The sequence below is a fragment of the Acartia tonsa genome, chromosome 1 (genome assembly GCF_053477335.1).
Source record: "Acartia tonsa isolate MP-2025a chromosome 1, ASM5347733v1, whole genome shotgun sequence".
NCBI classification, from domain to species: Eukaryota; Metazoa; Arthropoda; class Copepoda; order Calanoida; family Acartiidae; genus Acartia; species Acartia tonsa.
This window is the reverse complement of record NC_137260.1, coordinates 61,769,028-61,791,047: the sequence shown is the minus strand read 5'-3', so window position 1 is coordinate 61,791,047 and position 22,020 is coordinate 61,769,028. Positions and strand designations below refer to the sequence as shown.

The window sequence follows — 22,020 nt, the reverse complement described above, 5'->3', positions numbered from 1 at the left end:
AAAAGAGCAAACATTATAGAGATAATTTCTTACATGTCTACACTAATGACCAGAGAACAGAAGGAAGTGTAAAGTTTTCGAGTGTAAAAAGAGAGATAATATCTCCATTTAGTAAAACTAACTAGCTTTTTTTTATATTTTGTTACTCTAAGCTTACATGGATGTTAAAATTTAAAAAAAATGTATTTTATTTAATGTTATATTTTTATTAAATAATAAATTAAATATTATTTACAATTATATGACTAGAAATTGATTATTACTTATAATGCTTGGAAAGTTAAGTTTACTTTTGTTCTCAAAATATTTATATTATATATTATTAAAAGCTCTTTTTGAATGCTAACTGTCATTTTTCTAAAGACATCGGAGAGATATAATTTCTAAAAGGAAGGTTTTCTTATATTATTAAACATACTTTTTAAATAGATTTTTATGATTTTAGTTTTTATTTTACAGTTTCAAGGTAATTTTGAAATTTTAATGAAAGAAAAATGGTGTTTTTGATTTAGTTAGATTATTATTGTATTTTCAAAATGAATAGTTTTCAAATTTGAGATTCTATAGAAATAAATAAATTAAATTAAATAAATAGGCATTTTTAAAAAAATTAATAAATAAAACTTTTAATACTGTGTTTCAAAGTCAAATGTCTTTTTTTAATTTGTACATCTTACATAGCTGTCTTTTATGCCAAACAAGTAATCACAAAAAATTACGTAAACATTAGATATCTAATAAGATTAAACATCTTATTCTTCAGGCTTTTAAAAAGTTTTTTTTGTGATTACTAGGCAAAATTATAATAATCTATAATAATATTTTTTTAGACTTTATAAAATATATTTTCATCATAGACATCCTCATAATTTTGTCTAATATTTGCTTGGATATCCGCTAGGATAGCCTCATTAGCTGTAAACATTTGCAACTCAGGCGCATCTTCATCCTCGGTGGTAGCATCATCTGATTTGCCCGCCAACTGCTGGCCTATTACAACCGGTTTTTCCAGGTTGAAGTTGGGGTAGGCAAGGACTCGGTGGTTGGGACGGGAGGTGGAGGGGTTGATTGTCTGGGTGATTGTGTTGTAGATCTTTGGTTTGGGTGCTTCTGGTTCTTCCTCATCTACTATTTCCTCTGATATCTCATTTTCTAGAAGAAAAAAATAAAACATTTTCATTATATAGAGAGGTTTGTTTAGGTAAAGAATGCTCTGCTATTCCTGTGAGTTTCAGAGCTTCAAAATTATGGTAGTTAACAAAAATAAATGGTTAATATAATTTTCTCGTATTCATTCGAATCCGGTGGATAGGAACCGGTTCTCATCCATACGAAAAAACTATGTCTAGCATCATATTATATCCAGTTTTCTACGAATATAGAAATGTACAATCATAAGATTAAAACCAGTTTTTTTTGGCCGGTGCCTCCGGCACCTTGGGGCTAAAAAAACTAGTTTTAATCTTATAATTGTACATTCTATATCCGCGGAAAGCCGTTTATAACTCTTATAACCATTAACTCTTATCCCCGCCATAGATATGTTTGTTCGTTTGTCTATCTTTCTATGTTTTCCTATAATTAGAGCAAGAGAGATATACTTTACAGATAAGCTTTATAAAGGTCATGGCCGGATGTTTTGGGGAGGGTATATCAACTTCCTAATCGAATACATAAAAAATAGTATTCCTTTTCAACTGAGATATAGATTCCGTAAAGTTGGGGAAACCTAAATATGTTTTTTTCCAAAAACAGCAAACTATATCATAGAGTAGCTGCGCTACAAATAATATAAATAACTGTACCTGACACCTGTGATTTGTTTCTTTGCTTCAGTCTAAAAATATATTCATAATTAATATTTTCTCCTTAATTGGTTGAGAGCAGAAAATAATGATTAGTATTTCATTAATGTTATTCATGAAATATTTTTTTTATTTCTATATAATTTTTCCTTTTCAACTTTATGAAATGAACTATAACTGCACGTTATAACTTATGGAGGTATGTAAATTAAACCTAAATAATGTTTTTAGTTAATAAGATGTTTTCTACGAAAAAATCTATTCCAAATGATAACTTTACTATCTTTTGTGATAGCTGCGCAACTACTGGACATCACTGTACTGATTAGTCTTAAATTTCCAAACTCAGTTAATTTTTTCACTATTTAACACAATTTAACACTTTTAAGTTAATCAAATTACTAGTGGCTGCGCCTCTGGCACCTATGAAAGGGAGGATATATGTATATGGACTTTAAAAATAAAGCTTAGGTGTGTATGATTTTTTTTTACTTCTGTTAATAAATATTACCTAAGCCATGCTGGTAGCTTGCTTCTGCCCTTGTTATTTCTTCTCACTTTGATTTCATTCAGACTGGTCAAATTATCAGATTCAGATGATTCTGACTCAGATAGACTAGGAATCTGGGATGGTTTCCTTCTGAATAAAAAAGTTAGATTAGTCAGATTATAAAATTCAGATTTGTCAGACTATGCCAGATTTGGAATCTTTAAAGGTTTTCTTCTAAAAAAAATTAAGAAAAGTCAGATTTTCAGGTTCAGTTGTGTCAGACAATGCCAGATTTAGAATCGTGAAAGTTTTTTTTTCTGAAAAACGAATTAAGAATGGTCAGATGATCAGATTCAGATAAGTCGGACTCAGCATTAGGATATATAAGTTGGAAGGAATTTTAATGTTAGAGGGAGATTTGAAAACTGCATCAAACTTTAAGGATTTTTATAAAATTCGTTTTTTTGTATAATTCTTTATCTAAAAGCGGAAATACAATTTAAGTTCATAAATTTTGACCAATAGGATAGGTGGATTGGAAACTACCTGCGCTCTAATTGGTTGAATGATGTGCGACACTTAAGCTTCTCTTATCAAAGCGAAGATAATATTCAATCCACCAATCACAGATGTCAAAATTAATTAACTAATTAAGATAAAGAATTATACAAAAAACGAATTTTATCAAGAATCCTTAAAATTTGATGCAGATTTCAAATCTCCCTCTAACATTAAAATTCCTTCCAACTTATATATCCTACTCAGCATGTTATACTGTAGTATAAAATGGAGACTTTTATAAAATCTTGATTTAGCAGTGTTTAAACTTTCAAACAAACATTTTTAAACTGCAGAAGAAGTAATTTTGTTTATCATCATTTAAAATGTGCATTAAATAATCATTCATTAATTTATCCCTTAAATATCAGCTATTCTAATATATCTAAAGTTTTGTATTCTTGTGTTTTTATGTGATGTAGATATCATCCCTTTTTGTTTGTTCTTTACTAATTTTTGGGTAATAAAATATACTTAACCCTTAACGCTCGGGGGGGGGGGGGGCTTAGACTTATAAAAGGTCGGATATTCATTATCAAACAGGGGACTTGCACAAAAAAATTAGCCCTGTAGCTCTAACAGGAACTGAGATAATCCCCCCACCCCCGACCGATTAAGGTGCGGCAAGGGGCCCGACTGTAAAGGGTTAAGATAGGACTTGGATTATCAATTTTGAATTAAAATGCTGAATATCGATCTCATGTTTGTACCTTGACACATTAAAATCTGAATTTAGTTTCTTTATTTTTTATAACCTTAACTTTTGAAATAGGTTATTTTTTGATCACATGAAAGAGTAATCAATTTAGGTATTGCCCAACATTTCTTTGTAAATGTCTCAATTATGTTATTTTCCCCCATCTTGTAGAAAAATAAAGGCTTTTGTGTGTCAACCTAGGTTAAGGAAAGTGTGTTAAATCAATTTACAATTTATACAGAAGTTTTTGCATACTATTAGAATAATTAATTTTTGCATAACATGTTTCATAACCCAAAGAAAGTGGTGAAAACGTTAGCTTAAAATATAGAAACCAGATAATTAGTTAAAATTATTCAATATTTTATGATTAGTTTTCAAAGGTCGATTGGAAACACTGGTTTTAGATTTTGTCTACAAAATTGTTTGTTAAAATTCCTCTGGCCAATAGCAATACATAAACTTCTAAAATTGCTTTAATTATTTCTCTGAACAAGCTAATCACCTTGTAACACATAGTTTCATCCTTCTATTTTAGAATTTATATTTATTATCTGTATTCTGTAAGTTTAGACTTATATATCCCTAAGTTTTGCTATTTAAGGATGCTTTCATCATTGTTCATCTATTTTACATCTAATGTTTACCTTTTACTATTCCAATAAGTCTTAGTGTATGGAATGACGCTTTGAGAGGCTTCAGTTGTCAAAATGCTTCCAGGTTTTATAGTTGTTGGTGTCTCAAAATTCTCGTTTGGTTCATCAATTTTATTCTGAAGTTTGGTACTGAAGAATTCTTTCAATGGTGATAGGTTGCCTAGAATACGAAAAAGATATGAAAGAAATATGATATTTATTTGTCTATTAGTGTTAACTGTTCTATCTGGAACTTGCTAGGCTAGGTGTTATTTACAAAACTATTTATATACATATTTTTACCTTTTATTTTAGGCTTAAATTTTAATTTTCTTTTTGTGGGGGGAGGGGGAAATGTATTCTTAATTATAATCTACTAGTGGGTATATTTCTTGGGGCTATGCATTCATAACAAGATCTTTTTTAAAAAATACTTTTTTTTACATAATATGATTTTTTACATCTGTTAAAAAAAACAATAATTCTTAATTTGTTTAAATTGTATTTCTCATCCAACTATCCACTGTCATCTTAACATCATCTAACCTTTATAAGCATAATGCTTGCCTGTAGTTACTATTTCTGATTTTATTTCATTGAGTAGTTTGTCAGGTAGTTGAGTTGGTTGCTGGGTTGGTGGTCGCCAGGGGGGCAGAGTTGTGCTTCCTAAATTACAAATAGTTATTAACCCTTAACGGTCGGGGGGGGGGGGGGGGGGGAGCGTTGAACGCCCCCCGTTCCGGTTTTTTCTATCTCATTTTCTCTGTGTGAAAGATAAAGAGCCCAAACTGCTTGACTTTTTAAGTATGGGTATGACACATAACTCAGAGTTAGATTTTTTTATTATCTCCATCCTGGCGGGCACAGGATGGCAGCAAACCTGGCAGGGTCATGCAGGTAAAGAGCAAACATATTTTTTTGACTAAAACAAAGCATTTTATTTTACCAAACAAAATACTAAAATATCATCTAGTATTACATCCTCATATGAAATACAGGTGTATAAGTCAATTTCAGGTTCAAGGTATGATCCTGCAGGTCCTGATCCTCCAGGTCTCCAGAAATCTTTAAAAGGCTCCTGTGGTCGCAATTTTTTATTTAGAGACGTCAAAATTTAAACTTAGGCTTTTCTTATATGTCTGCATAAAGTAATATTTCATAAAGATCCGCCGCCGTTTTCCTGCCGACTGCCGACTGCGGCGGCTTGCAGCTGCCAAGTACAGCTGCGGTCGCTAAAATTTATATTTTTATATTTCTAATATAAAATTTACATAAAGATAAACCTTTTTCTGGAAAAAAATAGTATAGAAGGAAAACTATAAAACATACCTTGCAGGGTCCTAAAACCTACCCATAGTTTGAGAACCCTTCCTCTTAGCATTATGCAATATGACTGAGGGTCAATTCCTTTTGCAATTGTTTGAAAACTTGATACAAGAATATCATAAATACTGAGATGGAGTAGGTATGCAACGAGCATCTTTGCAAAGTTATTATTTTTTAGATTATTAAAAACACATACCTATTGCTGATCTAATTTCTTCATTCCAGTCTTTGATGATTGGTGGAGAATTTCCCTGATCTATAAAGTCTTCTTCGTTACTTTCATCTACTCGAGTCTCCTCTACTAATCTAAAATAAGATTATAATGATCAAAAAAGTGTTCTTCGCTAATTTCATCTACTCGAATCTCCTCAACTAATCTAAAATTAAAATCATCCTGATCTATAGAGTCTTCTTCCCTACTTTTATCTACTCAAGTCTCCTCTACTAATCTACTAATATACATAAAAAAAACTCTATAAATCAGCCATACATTTTTATAACATAAATTCAGGGTTCGGAAGCCGCCCGTAAGCCGCGTGTAAGCCTCAGTGAAATCTTTATTTTATCACTATAAAATTCAGCTGGATGTATAAAACTGCTCTTTAGCAGACAATCCATCTTTCTGAAATTTTTTTTCTGCTCACAACCAGGTTTAAAACTGAGGCTTATGCGGGGCTGAGGCGCGGCTTCCGAACCCTGCATAAATTTGATAAATAGAAAACAAACTGCAATATATTTCCTTTGTTTATAAATATTCAATGTTTGAACTTTAATATAGACGATTGTTAAAAAACTTTAAAAACTAGACTACATATTAACTGAATAGATATAATAATTAAGTAGCAAAGAGACAGACAGACATACTCCGATCTATACTTTATTAATATATTTGCACCAGTACTGAAAAACTATTCCTGAAATTGACTCAGTTATTTAGAAATAAAATAAAATAACTATAGGATTTTTAAAAACCGGTTCTAAGCCATAATGAAAAGTCATGCATAGGATTGTATCAAAGACAATTTCCCACGAATATCAAAATTAAAAACCATAAAATCAAAACTAGCTTTGATATCCGCAGAAAGCTGTCTATGATACTATGCTATGAATAACTATTCTTGTACCTAAAAGGAGAGTCTCCAGCAGCCTGTGTTGGATCCAGATGGAAACTTCTGGAGATGGAAAACTTGGATCTGGAAGGTTGGACATGATTATGGCCCACTGGGCCCAGGGTGGTGGTCACATAGGGTCGTCTCGTGGTGGTTGAGGCACGGAATATTTGTGGGGGCAGATTGGTTGTCTGCAGGGGGATAATTGGGGTGATTTCTGAGGCCTGTGGTGTCTCTATGTCTACTTCCACTTTGAAGGGAGCTGAAATTAGATAAGGTTAATTTCTATTACAGTCTAAACCACAATTCCAGATTTTAAAACCAGTTGTATTTTACAGTTGATAAAATGAGATATAAAAATTAAGTTTTTTATATAAAAAGCAATTTTAGCTGTGGATTTTTTATTTTTCCCTCTAATTATAATTATAATATTGAAGTGTCCTAACTTTTCAACCAATAATTTTAATATGCAGCAGAAGGAGTAATTTTTTATTAGTTTAAAATTAAATAAAACAAAACTAAGCTACCCTGAAATTGTTGATCCTATAATATCCAGCCGGTTGTAAGATCTTACTGGATATAAACACAAGATTAACTAATTAATTTGAGGGTGCTTTCAATAATTGTAGCGTAATGAAGATTTTTCCAACCTCTATTTAGTAACCTTGAAAAGGCAGGGTATCAAATATCAAAGTGCTCTTCAATTGTCATTAGGAAACAATTATAACACTTACATAAGTCACAGAAAGATAAAGATATGCTATAAAATAATGACAATCATTGCAATATCATAATATAGGCAAATTGAAGTAAAATAAAGAGCTGGATCTTTAAATCGTTTTGATGGTGCGCTGAATCGGGGTGATTCAGAGGTGAACTGGAGGTGCGCTGATGGTGCACCACAGCCACTGCGATCTTTAAAAAGATTTTCGGCGCAGTGTTGCTAGATCGCTGGCGACACTCATTAACATATCCATATGTGCCGGTACAATTTTATAACTTAAAGCGGGTCAGTACGGTGTTTTATATGAAATGATATATAATTTATTTTAAAAATAACTCTAAAAATGTTTTCACGATAGTTTTGCAATAAAATATTAAACTAATTTTTAAAAAATATTTATTTATTAAATATGATTCACCACGATTTGGCGCGGTAATGCCACTAGTTGAGTACCGTTGGCGCGCCGGTACCGCGCAACTGACCGCGCTGAATCGCCCATGCCATTTCAATTTAAAGATTGGTATTAATAATCTGATGGTGCGCTGAAATAAATCGCCCCGGTTCAGCGCACCTATAAACTATTTAAAGATACAGCTAAGATAAAATTTAGTCATAATGCAAATAAATCTATGGGTTAAATTTTGTAAATGTTATGTCATTTATTGTCATTATTATGAAAGGCAGTTTTCCTCAAAGTTCCCAGTCGAGCATAACAATTTAAAGTAAGTGTGTTTACTAAAAAAACTGATTTTCTCCTAATTACGATTCTTTAAATAAGGGGAGTGGGTGTTCTTTGCTCGTTCATGTTTTATTTTACTTTATTTAAGTTTTTTTTCTCATTCGTTTAAAAATCTGTGTTTCTTTATCGAATATTTATCTCTAAAGAGTTTTGTAATAAGTGGTTATATAAGAGGAATTGGACTCATAATTTTTGATGATTTTCCTATTTGTAAATTATATATTTGGCTTTTATTCTCTAACAATAATGAAATTAGTCTTCTCATAATATATAGGTGGAAAATTATATAAAGAACTAAGATTTTTCAAAAATAACACTAAATAAAATAATCTTCTTAGAATGGCTTCAAAACCGAGTAATATTCGCTGGATTAACACCGGTTCTCAGCAATTCTGAAAAATCATGTATAGCATCGCATTACAGACTTTTTTCCACGAATATTGAAATAACAGTCATAAAATTAATACCAGTTTTATTAGCTCGGGCCATTCGGGGCTAAAAAACGGAAAGTTGTCTTTAATACGATGCGATAAATAACTATTAAAGAATAAAATCATGATTTTTTTGAAAGTCCATACCTTTAAAAGATATCTTGTTAAAATATAAAAATGGAAATTGTTATTTTGATTATAGCAAAGCATTTGATAGTTTAAGTCGCCAGTGTCTTAAGAAAGCAATTTTGTTTTGCCATAAACCTACGTAAATTATATAACCCTAGTATTTACAATTCTAACATAACATGTTGTTGTTGCTTTACCTCAAAAATACATCGTTTTCAAGACTTTTTTTATATTGTAAACAGGGCTCGTCAACCATTATATTTTTATGTTGGCTCTGCTTTCATTTATGAATGCGGATTCGTATTTATAGAATTTAAAAGAATTTGTTTTAAAAGCTAAAGCTTTCACAATTTACAAATTAAATGGCTATGAACTGTCTGAAATATAAATGGCGGCTTTGAACATGTTTAATGATGCTACTTAATGAGACTACAACTGCTGAGCCCTGATTGTAAATAAAAATATGTTCGTACCTAATGACTCATAGTAATCATTTGTCTTGTCTGGATATTCAATATTTGGGGCATGCGTTGACTTGTATGGTTTGTACTCTGATGTAGCACTGGTGGGCTTGTATGGTTTGTACTCTGTGTCCTGAAAGAATAGATATAGTCTATATAGATCCCTAATTAGGAAATTTGACCAATAAGAATTCAGTGAAAGGAGCAATCCGGCTTTATTATTGGTTAGAATGTGTACTTATTTTTTTCATCTCATCTAATATTAGGTCAGCTATGAATAGTTGAATTTCTTTGAATAAAGCTAGTTTTTGAGAATATATGGAGGTATGGAAAGTGTCAAGTGTAACGTCATAAAAATACGTCTAAATCCTTCTCTTTATTAGAGGTTTCCTTTTCCACTTCTCGTCTCATCCTTCCTTTTTAGACTTATTTTATGACGTCACACATGACACTTTTTGCTGTCCCAAGAAAATTTTCGTCTGCTAGAAACTTATTTTTTAGTTGGACGGATTATAATGTCTGACAGCCCATCTAGGGTAATAGATCTATTCCTGAGAGGTTGTGGGACTTTCTGGTTTATATTCTACATCAGCTGTAAAGTTGTACACGTAGCTGTCGTGCTTGGAACTCTCGTTAGAATCCTGAAATTAAAAATGTTAATTAGATATTTTAAGATTTATCTGTTCATGCAATATTACTTTAAAGCCCACTCTGTCTGTATATTTATTCCTTTTTATGCAATTTTCTTGGTTGATATAAAAGGTAGACACTTGAAATCTATTTTCTTTACTTTTTTTGCTCAATATCAGATTTTAATTGCGTTTTATGTAGTTTCTAGTGTATTCTACTACACTCTGGCATCTAGGGGCTTTCTATATGGAAGGGAGGGGACTAAAACCATTTAAGTCTTTAACAATAAATAAAATATTTAATTCCGTGAGCTAAGTGAGTCTTAGGGTTAGTCAGATCATACCAAAAAAAATCTTACTATATATTTTACTTTTTAAAAGCGAAACTTTTCTATAATTAGGGTCGGTCCGTCCGTCCGTACGTCCGTCCGTCCGTCCGTCACGGATAGCTTTTTTCGTTAATTTAGACATGTTAGAATTGTCCTATTGATTTCAAATTTTGCATGGTGATTACTTTAGTAGTTAGGTACGATTTAGAAAGCGTAGCAACTCTATAACAATTACCAGAATGTCCGTACGTCCATTTTAAACATGTTGATTTTTTTACTTTTTTTAAATAGCTTTTTTTTGTTAATTTAGGCATGTTAGAATTGTCCTATCGATTTCAAATTTTGCATGGTGATTCCTGTAATAGTTAGGTACGAGTTACAAAGCGTAGCAACTCTATAACAATTACCAGAATGTCCGTACGTCCATTTTAAACATGTTGATTTTTTTTACATTTTTAACAACAAATTTGTATGTGACCTAATTATCCGATTGGTCTGATTTTTGGTATACTGATTCCTGGGACAACAAAGTACAATATTATAAGCGAAGCAACTCTATAATCAAGTCCTTAAAATGTAAGTATGTCCATAATCATTATCCTGTATCAAGCAGTTTTTCAACAAATTTATTTACAATTTTGCTTTGACTCTTATACATTCGCATTCTGATTATTCAGTTCTGACATTATACAAGTGTTAATGTCCGTTTGTCCTAGCGTTTCAGAGCTTCGCTTTTATGGATGTTGTCATCCTTGTTTTAAAGATTATCCATTCAATTCAATGAAATATATTTGTTTTCTTTATTGTATATCAAAAGAATAGGTTAAGTTACATAAGCATTTGAATCTAATGCAATATTAAAATTTAAAAGTCACATATGAATATTATCTTTAAAAAATATTGTATTCTTATGTAAAACTAACACAATGTCTGCTCGTGTGTTTGTAGCAAAGAATCTAACTAACCGCCGGAACAACAGGGTTTTACTTAACAGTGAAGTTTCTAATAGGTCCCGGAAAGGCAAGAACTATTTTGGAGGAAAAATATCAACAAACCAAATTTTTTTTTCTCTTTTTCTTTTTACAACTTAAATTGGAAGTAAAGGGTTGACTTGAACTCAAATGAAATATGATTTTAAATAAAATAATAAATACCTTTCTTTTAGGACCCAACTTCTGTTTTTTTTATCTCATAGTTAAGTGCCATCAATGAGAAGATAAAAAATAACAAAAATATGTTATGTTGAAATATCATTATCAATAAAAATAATAAATACCTTTCTTTTAGGACCCAACTTCTGTCTTTTCCTAAAGTTTCTCTTGGTGGTAGATCTCGTGTATTGAGGAGTGGTGACAGCTGGCCAGAGACTGGAGGGGGTGGAGCTGGGCCATAGGGACCCTAGGGGCGTGGTCATCACTGGGCGGGGCGTTGTTGGAATGAATGGGCGTTTTGTTGTCTTGAATATGTCTAAACAAAATATTAGTATTTTTTTAGGAGCTTTTTTACAATCTAAATCAAGATACCTATGTATGTATAACCGGTTTTTTACTCTGATACTAACTGCCAAAAGTAGAAACTACAAAGAATGTTTTTCTTTAATTATACTATTCCTGTTTTTTTTAGATTGGAGGTTTTAGGGTCGTAATTTTAAGAAAAATACAATATGTTTCAATTCATAACAATATTTGCAAACGAGTTTTCATTCCTATGACGTCATACAATGAGGGAGATGAGAGGAGAAGTGGGAAAGAAAACCTCTAAAAAAGAGATGGATAATATGACGTCAAAAGTGGTACAGATATAATAATTATATTCATACTTTAAATTATATTCATACTTTCATAATTAGCTTTTAGCCCTGAAACAACCCTTTACCCCCCTCAAAAAAATTCGATTTAAACTAAAATTGATCTCTCATCCCTTTCCCTTCAGTGCTCCAAGAGTCATGTCATAAGTTTTTGACTTTACTTTTAGAGAAGCATTTTATTAATCCCTACCTGATCTATCTTCCTCAAAATCTAGAACAGGATGTTTGAGACCAGCACTGTCGTTTGTACCACGCTCCCATATCCAGGCATGGTGCTTCCATGTATTTTGTCCACCTGGAAACATAGATAGATAGATATGTATTAGTTTGTACTACGCTCCCATATCCAGGCATGGTGCTTCCATGCATTTTGTCCACCTGGAAACATAGATAGATGAATTGCATCGTGTTATAGTCAGCTTTCAGCGGATATTAAAATAAAAAAAAATAATATTAAAACTAAGCCGAGGTGACGAAATCCTGGTCTAACAAAACTGGTAGTAATCTTTATTTTTTTTTAATATTCGTCGACTATTGTTTGTAATAAGATACGATACTTAATTTTTCAATTTGGCTGTGAATTAGTTCTAATCCAATAGATATATATCGGTTTTGAAGCCATACTGAAAATATATATTTTAAACAAAAATAATTGTATACATTATATGATTATTTCATAAATTGGCATGATCGTTGCTTAAGCTAAACATTATACCATCAAAAACATTAAATTCAAGGTTTACGATTTCTGGCTCAAATGTTTTACAAAGTCACAAAAGAAAAAGCAATGAATGCATACAAACATCCCATTACTTCTAGTGATAAATTGCATAGGAAAGTTTGTTTGGCTATAGTTTATTCTGCAATATCAATACATTAACATATTTTGCCAGGGAATGGGAATCAAATTCTTTAAAACAATTGGAGTTAAAAAAAAGTTTTTGATGTTTGTCAAAGTAGGGACCGTATTATTTATTCCTTTTACAGCCAAGAAAGTTTTTAAATTAACAATTTTTAATAAGCTTATTATGATTATAGGCTCATTTCCCATCTCATAATACCAATGTCAATAATTTGACATAGCAGCAGTAGGCAAAACTTTATAAAACTCCAGTATTCAGCCGATATGTGTAAATATTTTAATACAGTTCAGTCGCAGTTGTCTAACAAATTATCAATACTTTAATTTTATATTTAAAGCATCACTAAAATTTATTTTTATTTATAAAACAGATCTATGTTCAGGATTTGCACTTCTTGAAGTACTTAAAGAAAGTGTAGAAATCAGTTTCAGTATTACCATTAGAGCAAAACAAAAATTAAGCTTACAAATAGGGATATGAAAGTAACTGGATGACTGTGTGTCTGTTTGTAATGAAGGATCACACTAACCATAGACAGATATGGTTCTCCTAATAGGTCCTGTGGGAGAGGGTACGACAGAAATAGCCCCTAGAAAAAAAGACCCTAAAAATATTTTCGTTCTAAAATCTAATGTTGAAAGTAGAAAGTGGGTTGACTTCCCCCTCTCCACCTAAAAAGTCCGACGAGGCCTCTAGGGGTGTAGCCGTTAGTAACTAAATTAATACCTGAATTATGATAATTGCTATCATGATTTGAATATCCATCAGTATCAATTAAATTCTTCCTATCTGCCACATCATCAGTAACTACTTCATTGGTGGTTGGTTTATTAGGTTGAGCATTAGGGCCTATAGTTACAAAGAAAATATAATATTATTGATAATAAAAAAAAAAACTAAGTAGCCAATAGTGTTTTCTGGTATATATTATTTTAAAATATAATTGTAAAATATTTTTTTTTCGGAGGGGGAGGGGGGTATAAGGTTGTATTAAAATTGTGAACTAAAACATTGCACAGCAACTCTGATAGGAAATTGACAACATATTCATATGTGCTGTACTAAATCAATCATTACTTGGACTAATTTAACCAAAATAGGTTTTTTTAAGGTTTTTGATAATTCATACAACCCCCTTAAGTTATTCATTACAATAAAATACAATTTTAAAATTTATTTACTGTGTAAATATGCATAAATATGACGTTTTTACTGACAATTAGGTTGATTTTTACTCAAAGCATATTTCTTGTAGACAATAAAATGATTATAACTTTCGTTCTATTTAAGATAAATTGATGAAATAAAAAGTATATTCAATTTTATTATGCTGTGAAGTCACTTATTGATTTTAAGAAATAATAAACCCCTTTGAGTGGGGGAGGGGGGGGGGGCGTTGAGTATCGAAAAAAGAAACTAATGTAAATTTCTTTTCTATTGTGGGTTTTAATGATTCATATAGCAGCCAAACTGTTTTAAGGCAATACCCATTTGTCTGTCTGTCCCTCTGTCTGTCTGTCCTTTTGTCTGTCTTTCCCACAACTTGTCTGTCTATCTGTCTAACTGTCTCTCTTTTGGATTTCAATGAATCATCTAGCATAGCCTAATTGTAATTTGTTAATGCCTCAAAGACTGTCTATTACTATTTACCTGTCCCTCTGTCTGTCCGTCTGTCTGATCATTCACAGGTTCTCTATTGGATTTTATCTAATTGTCTATTAAAGTCAAACTTTGATAATTCTTCTTGCCTGTCTGTCTGTCTATCTGTTGAGTTTCTACCCTTGGTCTAACAGACTGATTCACTTAATTTATAAAAAGTTAGATTTAACTAATAATATGGTGGTATCTTGTACCAAGAGATACACAAAAAACCTTGTGTTGAAAAAAAAACAAATAAAAAAATTATTCAATTTCTTCTATGAAAAAAAGTGTAATACATGTTCCTTTAATCTCTTTGTACATCAAAAATATGTTCCAAATTTATAATATCAGGTTATATTCCATTAATTTATTAACAACTAAATTTTTTGACACCCCACTTATGACTTTTAACAGCCCCCTTAAACTAAAATCAAGGGTGATTTTATTAAGATTTTACTAAAACTACTTTACATAAGAAATTTATTACATTTCAAAATTTTTTTATAAAAAGAGGATTGGGATATATCTCCCTCCCAACATTAACTTTGAGCACTATTGTAAAATATATAAAAAGTTATAAACATATATCTATCAAGATCATTAAAGGAATTAATTCAAGTTTAGGGGGAGAGGGTTAATGCAACCATCTCATAATCAATGCGCAAATTGCACTTAGAATTCGCATTTCATTACAAAACTTGGCATGAGTAATCCTTGGTATATCTATTTTCCCAAAATGAAACAAAAAGTTGGAAAAGTGACGGCTAACAGCTGGCAGCTTAGTCGTTTAGCCGTTTTTGGGCTATATTCAGGGCAAAACTATCATTAATTACATAGGAATCAACTTTTTGAAACATATTTTTGCTTTAAATATCCATTTTTAAAATTTCTTGCCATAATTTACTATAAATATTAACACTATCTGTGTAAAAACTTTGAGGGAAACCCCAAATAAAATTAATGGTCTTCTTATCAATAAAGGGGGGGGGGGTTAGTGCTGGAAGGTGAGCAAAATTGATTGAATATTGAGCTAAAATTTTGAAACTGCCTGGTCCAGTAGTTACTGCATTTAAATGAAAAACAAAATTAAAATTTTTCTTTTAAAGTTAAGGTAAGAAAAACTCTGCAAAAATGGAATTTGAATTTGCAGATAACTTGCTACACCTTCATATGTTATAATTGAGACTGCTCCATTTTTTTGGTAAATTTCAGGTTTATATTGACATACTAGAATTGAAATTTTGTAAAAATCTTTAAAATTGAGATCACACAAAAGAACTAAAAAAACATTTTTTTGCAGATTTCAAAAACTATGCAGTGCTCATGAGGTCACAATTATTGCATCACAGAAAAAATATTTAGCATGGGTCATTTTTTTGCTTAAATCAACCAATTTTTACTGGGGGCAAAACTTTTATCAAAATTTTTCAGGGTGGGATGATTTAATCTACAATATATACTTTTGGCTGTTGACAGCTGTTCTCAGAAATTTTTGGCAGTTTTCATCTGTTATGGCAGCGAAATCTAGAAATTAAAAAAAGTGTTTTTAGTAATATGTCCAGGACATAAAGTTATAATGTTAATTAAGAAAAGTTTAATTCCATGGAAATATTAAATTTTTTTATATCCTTATAAGCCATTACCCAGCTGCCACTATTTTTGGTAGTATTTTTCAGCTCAGCACCCATTAAAACCGATCCCTAATGGATGATTCCTACATAATTATTGATGGATTTGCCCTGAAAATAGCCCAAAAACGGCTAAACAGCTGAGCAAACAGCCATTAGCCATTACTTTTCCAACTTTTTGTTCCATTTCGGGAAAATAGGATTACTCATGCCAAGTTTTGTAATGAAATTCGAATTCTAAGTGCCATTTGTGCATTGATTACATGATGGTTGCCTTAACCCCCCCCCCCCCTTAAGCTTAACTTTTTGTTAAATTTTGAAAAACAGACCTACCAAGGATTACACATGCCCATTTTCATAACAAAATTTAGATTAATTGATTATGGGATGGTTGCATTAACTCCCCCCCCCCCCACATATGTATCAGAGCTTCCTCATGTCTCAATTTACTAATAAAAAGTTGTACAGTACAGTTGTACAGAATATTGCAAGATTTTTTTTAGTAAAGTCTGGTAATTAATTTATCTAAAAAAAGATAGCATAGAATTATCTGAATCTGTGACTTGCTTATATACACCCTCCTTAAACACCCCCAACCCCACTTTATTTTAAGGGGTGTAAATTTATTTCCTTTACACCCCCTTGGAATTTATAGAGGGGTGTATGCTCTTGTCAAGAGGGTGGACATGGGTGGACACCTAGGGAGGTGTATCCATCCCCCTTAATTTTACAAGGGTGGTGTAAACAACCCCTATACCAACCTTTTGCACGCCTTTGATCTTAACTATACTTTCAGAGTACATAAAGTTGTAAATTCTGTAATTATTCTACAAAAATTATCTTCCTAAAGAGATATATAATTTTTGGGGTGACGTGGGGTGGACTAAACATTAAAATTTTATGGAAAAAAAGATATCTTTAGAACATTCATGACTTGAAATTATCCCCCCTTTGTACTCAATACGCATTTTTTATTCTAAGTGCGTCAATTTTGCGTCTAAAGATACCCTTAGTTTAAGCATTAATTTCTTCAAAAAATGATGAAAAAAGATCAATTTTTTTTGATAAAATGATAAAAGTATATGTAAAATAAAATAACCAGCAAAAAAAATTCTAAAATTACGTTAAATAGAACGAAAAATAGAGCGTTTTGTATGCCTTGTAAAATGCGTATTCTTCTTAAAAATTGTTACGATTTCGTGTGTTGAGTAAAACTTTTATAAGTTTCCCATTTCTATGAGTGAGCGAGCCGCGGTGATTGTCCTAAATTAAACTTTCAAAAAATAGGCAAAAGATCAATTCATCTGTTGTGGGATTTTACTTAACATATCACATGTAGTAGGTTAACTGCCAATGTTAAATTATGCTTTATTGTACCTAAAATCTGTAACAAAATTGGGATATCTTTTTTACATATAAGCAAAGTAAATCATATTTTTGTTCAAAATGGACATTTCTCATGTTTATTATTATCAAATATGAATTTCTTTGCCTATGAAAAAGTAGTTTGATCCGGCCAAGTTTGGAAGAGTTGTTGATTCTTCTGTTGTTGTTGTTGTAGTAGTGGTTGATGGGGTGGTTATAGGCTGTGGCGTTGTTGATGTCGTGCTCTAAAATATACAAAATATTAGGAATTAAAGGGATAACACAATGGACGATAAATTGATTTGTATATTTCCAATGATGCTATTAAAATTACCCTCTTTTATATTGAAATTATTGGTTGAAAAGTTTGAACACCTCTCGTATAAATTTACAATTTTACGCCACAACTAATGCTGTAAAAACCTGTTAAAAACTTTGGGTACCTCATGCATAAAATTTGTAAAGGATTCATAATTATATTATTAAATAATAGATTTTAAAAATATTGGTTGAATATCTTGGACACTTCTATTTGAATAAACCAACAAATTAAGATTCAATAAAAGTATTCAAAGATTTTAAGCAAACCAATAAGAAAATATGTTTTAAAACATTGGTTACCCCTGTTATTTACAGTCCAATGTCCCCTCTCCCTGAATGCATAATTATAGTATGGATATATTGCTTATAATTTGCTCACTAATAAAAAGAAAATATATTTTCCAATATTGCTTCGAAACCTATTGATATCCGCTGGGTTATAACCGGTTCTCAGCTATACTGAAATCTTCTAAGAATGATAAAATAAAATAGCATTTGTTTTCTTGGGCCTACTTATATCTTGTAATTTCTCATTTTAATATCCGCGGAATGCAATATGTAATACGATGCGATAAATAACTATTACCCACTATTTCACTATTTACATAAACAAGCCTTATCAATTTCCTTATAAAATATTAGATTAAAAAAATGTCAAACTTAAAGCATAATTCTTATGAGCTCTGTTGCAAAAAAATGGTGCAATAAATAACAAAACTTGCAAAGGCTTATGTAAACATGGTTCACCAACTAATTTCCCCCCGCATTTTTGCAACTGGAAAGCAATTTAATGGATATATTTATTACTAAACGTTTTTAAAAAAGTAAATAATACATAATATTATGGATCTTTACTATTTCTAATAGTGAATATTTAGGTGTTAAATGTTTAGGGCTCAAGTTCCAGATATAAATAGGTGCATAAAAAACGCGGCAAATATTTTGACGTGCGGATGTGTAACTTTTTGTGTATATAGCACCACATATTGTTGGTTAAAGTGTGGCCATACAACAAATATAGGGAACAGTAATTGAGTAAAAGAATACATGAACAAAAAAATTTTTGCTTTTTAAATGCATTTTATTTACCTCTTCCACCCGACCCCTTCACCCTATAAAAAAGTATTAATTTAGAGGAAAACACATAGCTGTCTAAGATGTTTCTAAATGTACTTCTAAAAACTTGAATTTACGGAATTAGGTCAAGTTAGGTAATGGGTAGCCTGACAAGGTTCAGCACCGAAGGTACTGACCATGCAGGCTTATGACCCATCGCATTAGAAAAAAAGAACAAAACTCCCCTTCCTTTAATATATTTTAAAAATAAGTTGTGTGTTCACAACTTTGAAGAAAAGCACCTGTGATTTTTTAAAAAAAGAGGTATTCTAATATTTTCTCCTTCTCCGTGAACTGTGGCTAGGCAAAAGCAGATAACAACTTTCCTAATTTATTGTATTCACAAAGTTACCACGGATTTATTTCAAGGTGCCTTTATCAAGGTTTAAAAATTAGCAGTGTTAAGACAATAGACGATACATTGATATATATTCCATCGATGATAAACAAAACTATTCATCAAAAAAATTTAATTAGTTTTCAACAAACCAATTAAGATTATAAAAAATACGAAAAAAATAACGTGGTTAAACAACTTTTTGTGCAGAATTTTCAGTTGATACTCCCCTCCTTTTCTAAAAAGCTAGATATTTTTATTGCTAAAAATGATTGCAGTATCTTTTTTAAAATTAAAATGATATATAAGAAGGAAGGAGACATTGGAATGTCAATTACACTGATCCCTAAAGTTTAATGACGAAGCCCAAAATACATAACTTTTACACCATGTCGTCTTCCTGTGACGTCATAAAATGAGTGAGATAAGAGGAGAAGTAGGAAAGAAAATCCTTAAAAAAGAGATGAAGAATATGACGTCACAGGAAGACGACGTGGTGGCGGTCCAAAAGTTATGTATTTTGGGCTTCTTCAAGTTTAATAATCACATTTTATAATTCGTTATCTTGAAAAATTTCGGGACTTGTAATGCAATCTTTATTGTGTTGTATTAACAAGCAAAATACAAACTTTTTGACAAATAATTCTCATCTATTGGACTAATCTAATTGTATATAACACTTTTTCTTTCCTTGCAGAAGGCTTTGTTTGTCCAACCTGTATGTTAGAACCTTGAAATAGATAAATCCCGCGGAAATAGTTTCTCATAATGGACAAAGTTTCAACTATCTCAGTCGGGGATGGGGCAATGACGGTCAAATTAATTTCCATCCCCCACTTTTCCCCCAAATCAATGCAATTCAAATAGTAGTGAGAAATAAACTTAACATACAATTTCCAATCCAGTATCCTTATTTTACCCAAAGACTGTCTTACTGATTACTTTTTAGTGATATTCAGGGCCGAAGGGAGTATACATTTTGGGCTGTTGATTATTTGATACCCAAAGATTTATAAGCATTAAAAAAAACTGGGTACTTTTTAAAAATCCTGATTCATTGATACACATCTTGAGTGTATTTCTGCCAATAATCCTAATTTAAAGAAGGAAAGCTTTGTTTATCATAATTGGAGATGCATAGTACATCAATACATCGTCCATTGTCTTATCCCTTAAGATCCTTAATAATCTTAAATACAATTACCTAAAAACTAAAAATAATGTTTGATTTGAAGAAAATACTCTTATATATCTTTACTTACTTCAATAAATCACAACTAACTGGAACCTGTGTTTCGACTTACTAATGTTATTACATACGTAGGGATTCAAGGGGGATAATACAATGGGCGATAAAGTGATTTACACACTACACACCCAATCATGATAAACAAATTAAAGATATTAGTGGAAAAATTTAAAAAACACTTTAACTGTTTTCAACTGTATTAAAATTTAAAGCCAACAATCAAAACAACATATTTATAAAACTTTGGGGACTTATTTAATATGCAGTCCACTTTTTGACATTTAGTTATGTACTTCAATATTTTTCAAACACATATTCCTTGAAGGAGTGAACTGTCTGATAAATCCTATACTTTTGATTTCTTACTTTTGTAAAAAGTTTTAGATAATAGAAATACAAAGGAAAGGTATAAAAGTTTTTAGACATTGCAAATCATGTCTGCGAGAACAAATCTTAAAATTAGTTTGTCAGCCCAGGAGATTGACAAATATTACTTGCTGCTTTTTATTGGGTATAGTCCCTTTCGTGGCAACGCTCAATAAGGGGTGACTCTTCCTTTTTTTTTACAGTAGCTTTTCTCCTATTTCTAGCCTCTGCGGGGGGCTCTAACCCTGCGGGGCCAATTGCCTAACCCTCTAGGTCAATCACCTAACCCAATATAACCTAACCTAACCTAAAATAAACTATCAAAAGCCATTTTAAAAATACGACGAATCGCCTCTCAAGGGGCGTTGCCACGAAAGGGACTTTTCCCCTTTTTTGTTATAATTGAATAGGTTTTAAAAAGGGTAAAATAGCAGGAAAGGAGGGGATATTAGACTCTAAATTTAAAAGCAAAACTTGATTGGTTGACTTAATACTTTGGCTACTCAATTTAAACCAACCGTTAGTGTACAACCTTTCCCGCCAATAATTTTAATCAATCTTAATTAAAAGATAATTTGTTTTTGTAATCGGGGCATTTAAAATTATGATAAACAAAAACATCCCTTATGTAGATAGAATGATTTAACCACTTCCCCTCCTTCCATGATGCTAAGTCAACCCAACCTAATCTCAATTATGAATAGGATTTGGGTAATTAAACTCCACAAACGAAATAAAGTATTTTACCACAAAACTTTTTCTTTTTCTTGGAAAGCATAATTAAAATTCTAAAAATATGGTTCTTAATTAAATGTTACCTAATTGCATTTTTATTACATTAATTTTTAGAATCATTGCTAGTAAATTAACTCTTTTTGCATTTTTTAATTAATTTTATTTTTAAGGTTTTAGTAATGATTTCATTCTAAAAAAGTATAGGGCGACGTTTAGAATTTAGCAAACGTCTTGACTTTTAAGCATGAAATGTAGAAAAGCAAGCAAAATAAATAGTAAAAAAGTTTAATGAAAATAATCTTCCAATAAATGAGGATTAATTTACTTTTAACTTTAACTTCGGAAGAAATCACGCAACCTATTCACATAAATTTTATTATTTGTAAAAAAAAACTTTTAAAAGACTTGGTGATTTCCCTTAAAGGGAAAATTGAGCACTGAATCACCTTACCCTTTGCCTTACCCCTGTGGAGTCTCTATCCTTATTTTGCGACCCAGCACACAATATAACCCTATATTTCTTTAATTTA

The 22,020-nt window shown here is 31.2% G+C and overlaps 3 protein-coding genes across 3 annotated transcripts in view; all 3 read right to left on the bottom strand.

Moving 5' to 3' along the window:
- Positions 1–826: 826 nt before the first annotated feature.
- Positions 827–9,456, bottom strand: LOC145328378 (uncharacterized). Its single transcript, XM_080172015.1, has 9 exons — positions 9,452–9,456; positions 9,117–9,256; positions 6,636–6,882; positions 5,708–5,817; positions 4,732–4,851; positions 4,198–4,366; positions 2,317–2,445; positions 1,806–1,837; positions 827–1,152 (listed from the first exon to the last, which is right to left on the bottom strand). Exons 1-9 carry the CDS (start codon positions 9,454–9,456, stop codon positions 827–829), a joined length of 1,278 nt encoding a protein of 425 aa, XP_080028141.1.
- Positions 9,457–9,649: 193 nt separating this feature from the next.
- LOC145328370 (uncharacterized) lies at positions 9,650–12,189 on the bottom strand. Its single transcript, XM_080172004.1, has 3 exons — positions 12,060–12,189; positions 11,339–11,529; positions 9,650–9,745 (listed from the first exon to the last, which is right to left on the bottom strand). The coding sequence occupies exons 1-3, from the start codon at positions 12,172–12,174 to the stop codon at positions 9,650–9,652; spliced, it is 402 nt and encodes a 133-aa protein (XP_080028130.1). The 5' UTR covers positions 12,175–12,189.
- Positions 12,190–12,191: 2 nt separating this feature from the next.
- LOC145328362 (uncharacterized) overlaps positions 12,192–22,020 on the bottom strand; it is a 47,805-nt gene continuing 37,976 nt past the window's right edge. Inside the window, exons 6-8 of the mRNA XM_080171992.1 lie at positions 17,494–17,611; positions 13,459–13,581; positions 12,192–12,247 (exon numbers count right to left, since the gene is read on the bottom strand). Of these exons, the coding sequence (XP_080028118.1) occupies positions 12,192–12,247; positions 13,459–13,581; positions 17,494–17,611 (297 nt within the window). The remainder of the gene's footprint in view (positions 12,248–13,458; positions 13,582–17,493; positions 17,612–22,020) is intronic.

Excerpts from the sequence above, each read along its gene's own strand:
- LOC145328370 (XM_080172004.1), bottom strand. The coding sequence starts at position 12,174 with ATGTTTCCAGGTGGACAAAATACATGGAAGCACCATGCCTGGATATGG. Across the intron at positions 11,530-12,059 it reads TTTTGAGGAAGATAGATCAG|ACATATTCAAGACAACAAAA; the intron begins GTAGGGATTAAT and ends TATTTTGTTTAG. Across the intron at positions 9,746-11,338 it reads AGTTGGGTCCTAAAAGAAAG|GATTCTAACGAGAGTTCCAA; the intron begins GTATTTATTATT and ends TTTTAATTTCAG.
- LOC145328378 (XM_080172015.1), bottom strand. Across the intron at positions 4,852-5,707 it reads AGAAATTAGATCAGCAATAG|GAAGCACAACTCTGCCCCCC; the intron begins GTATGTGTTTTT and ends TTTGTAATTTAG. Across the intron at positions 1,153-1,805 it reads AAACAAATCACAGGTGTCAG|AAAATGAGATATCAGAGGAA; the intron begins GTACAGTTATTT and ends TTTTTCTTCTAG.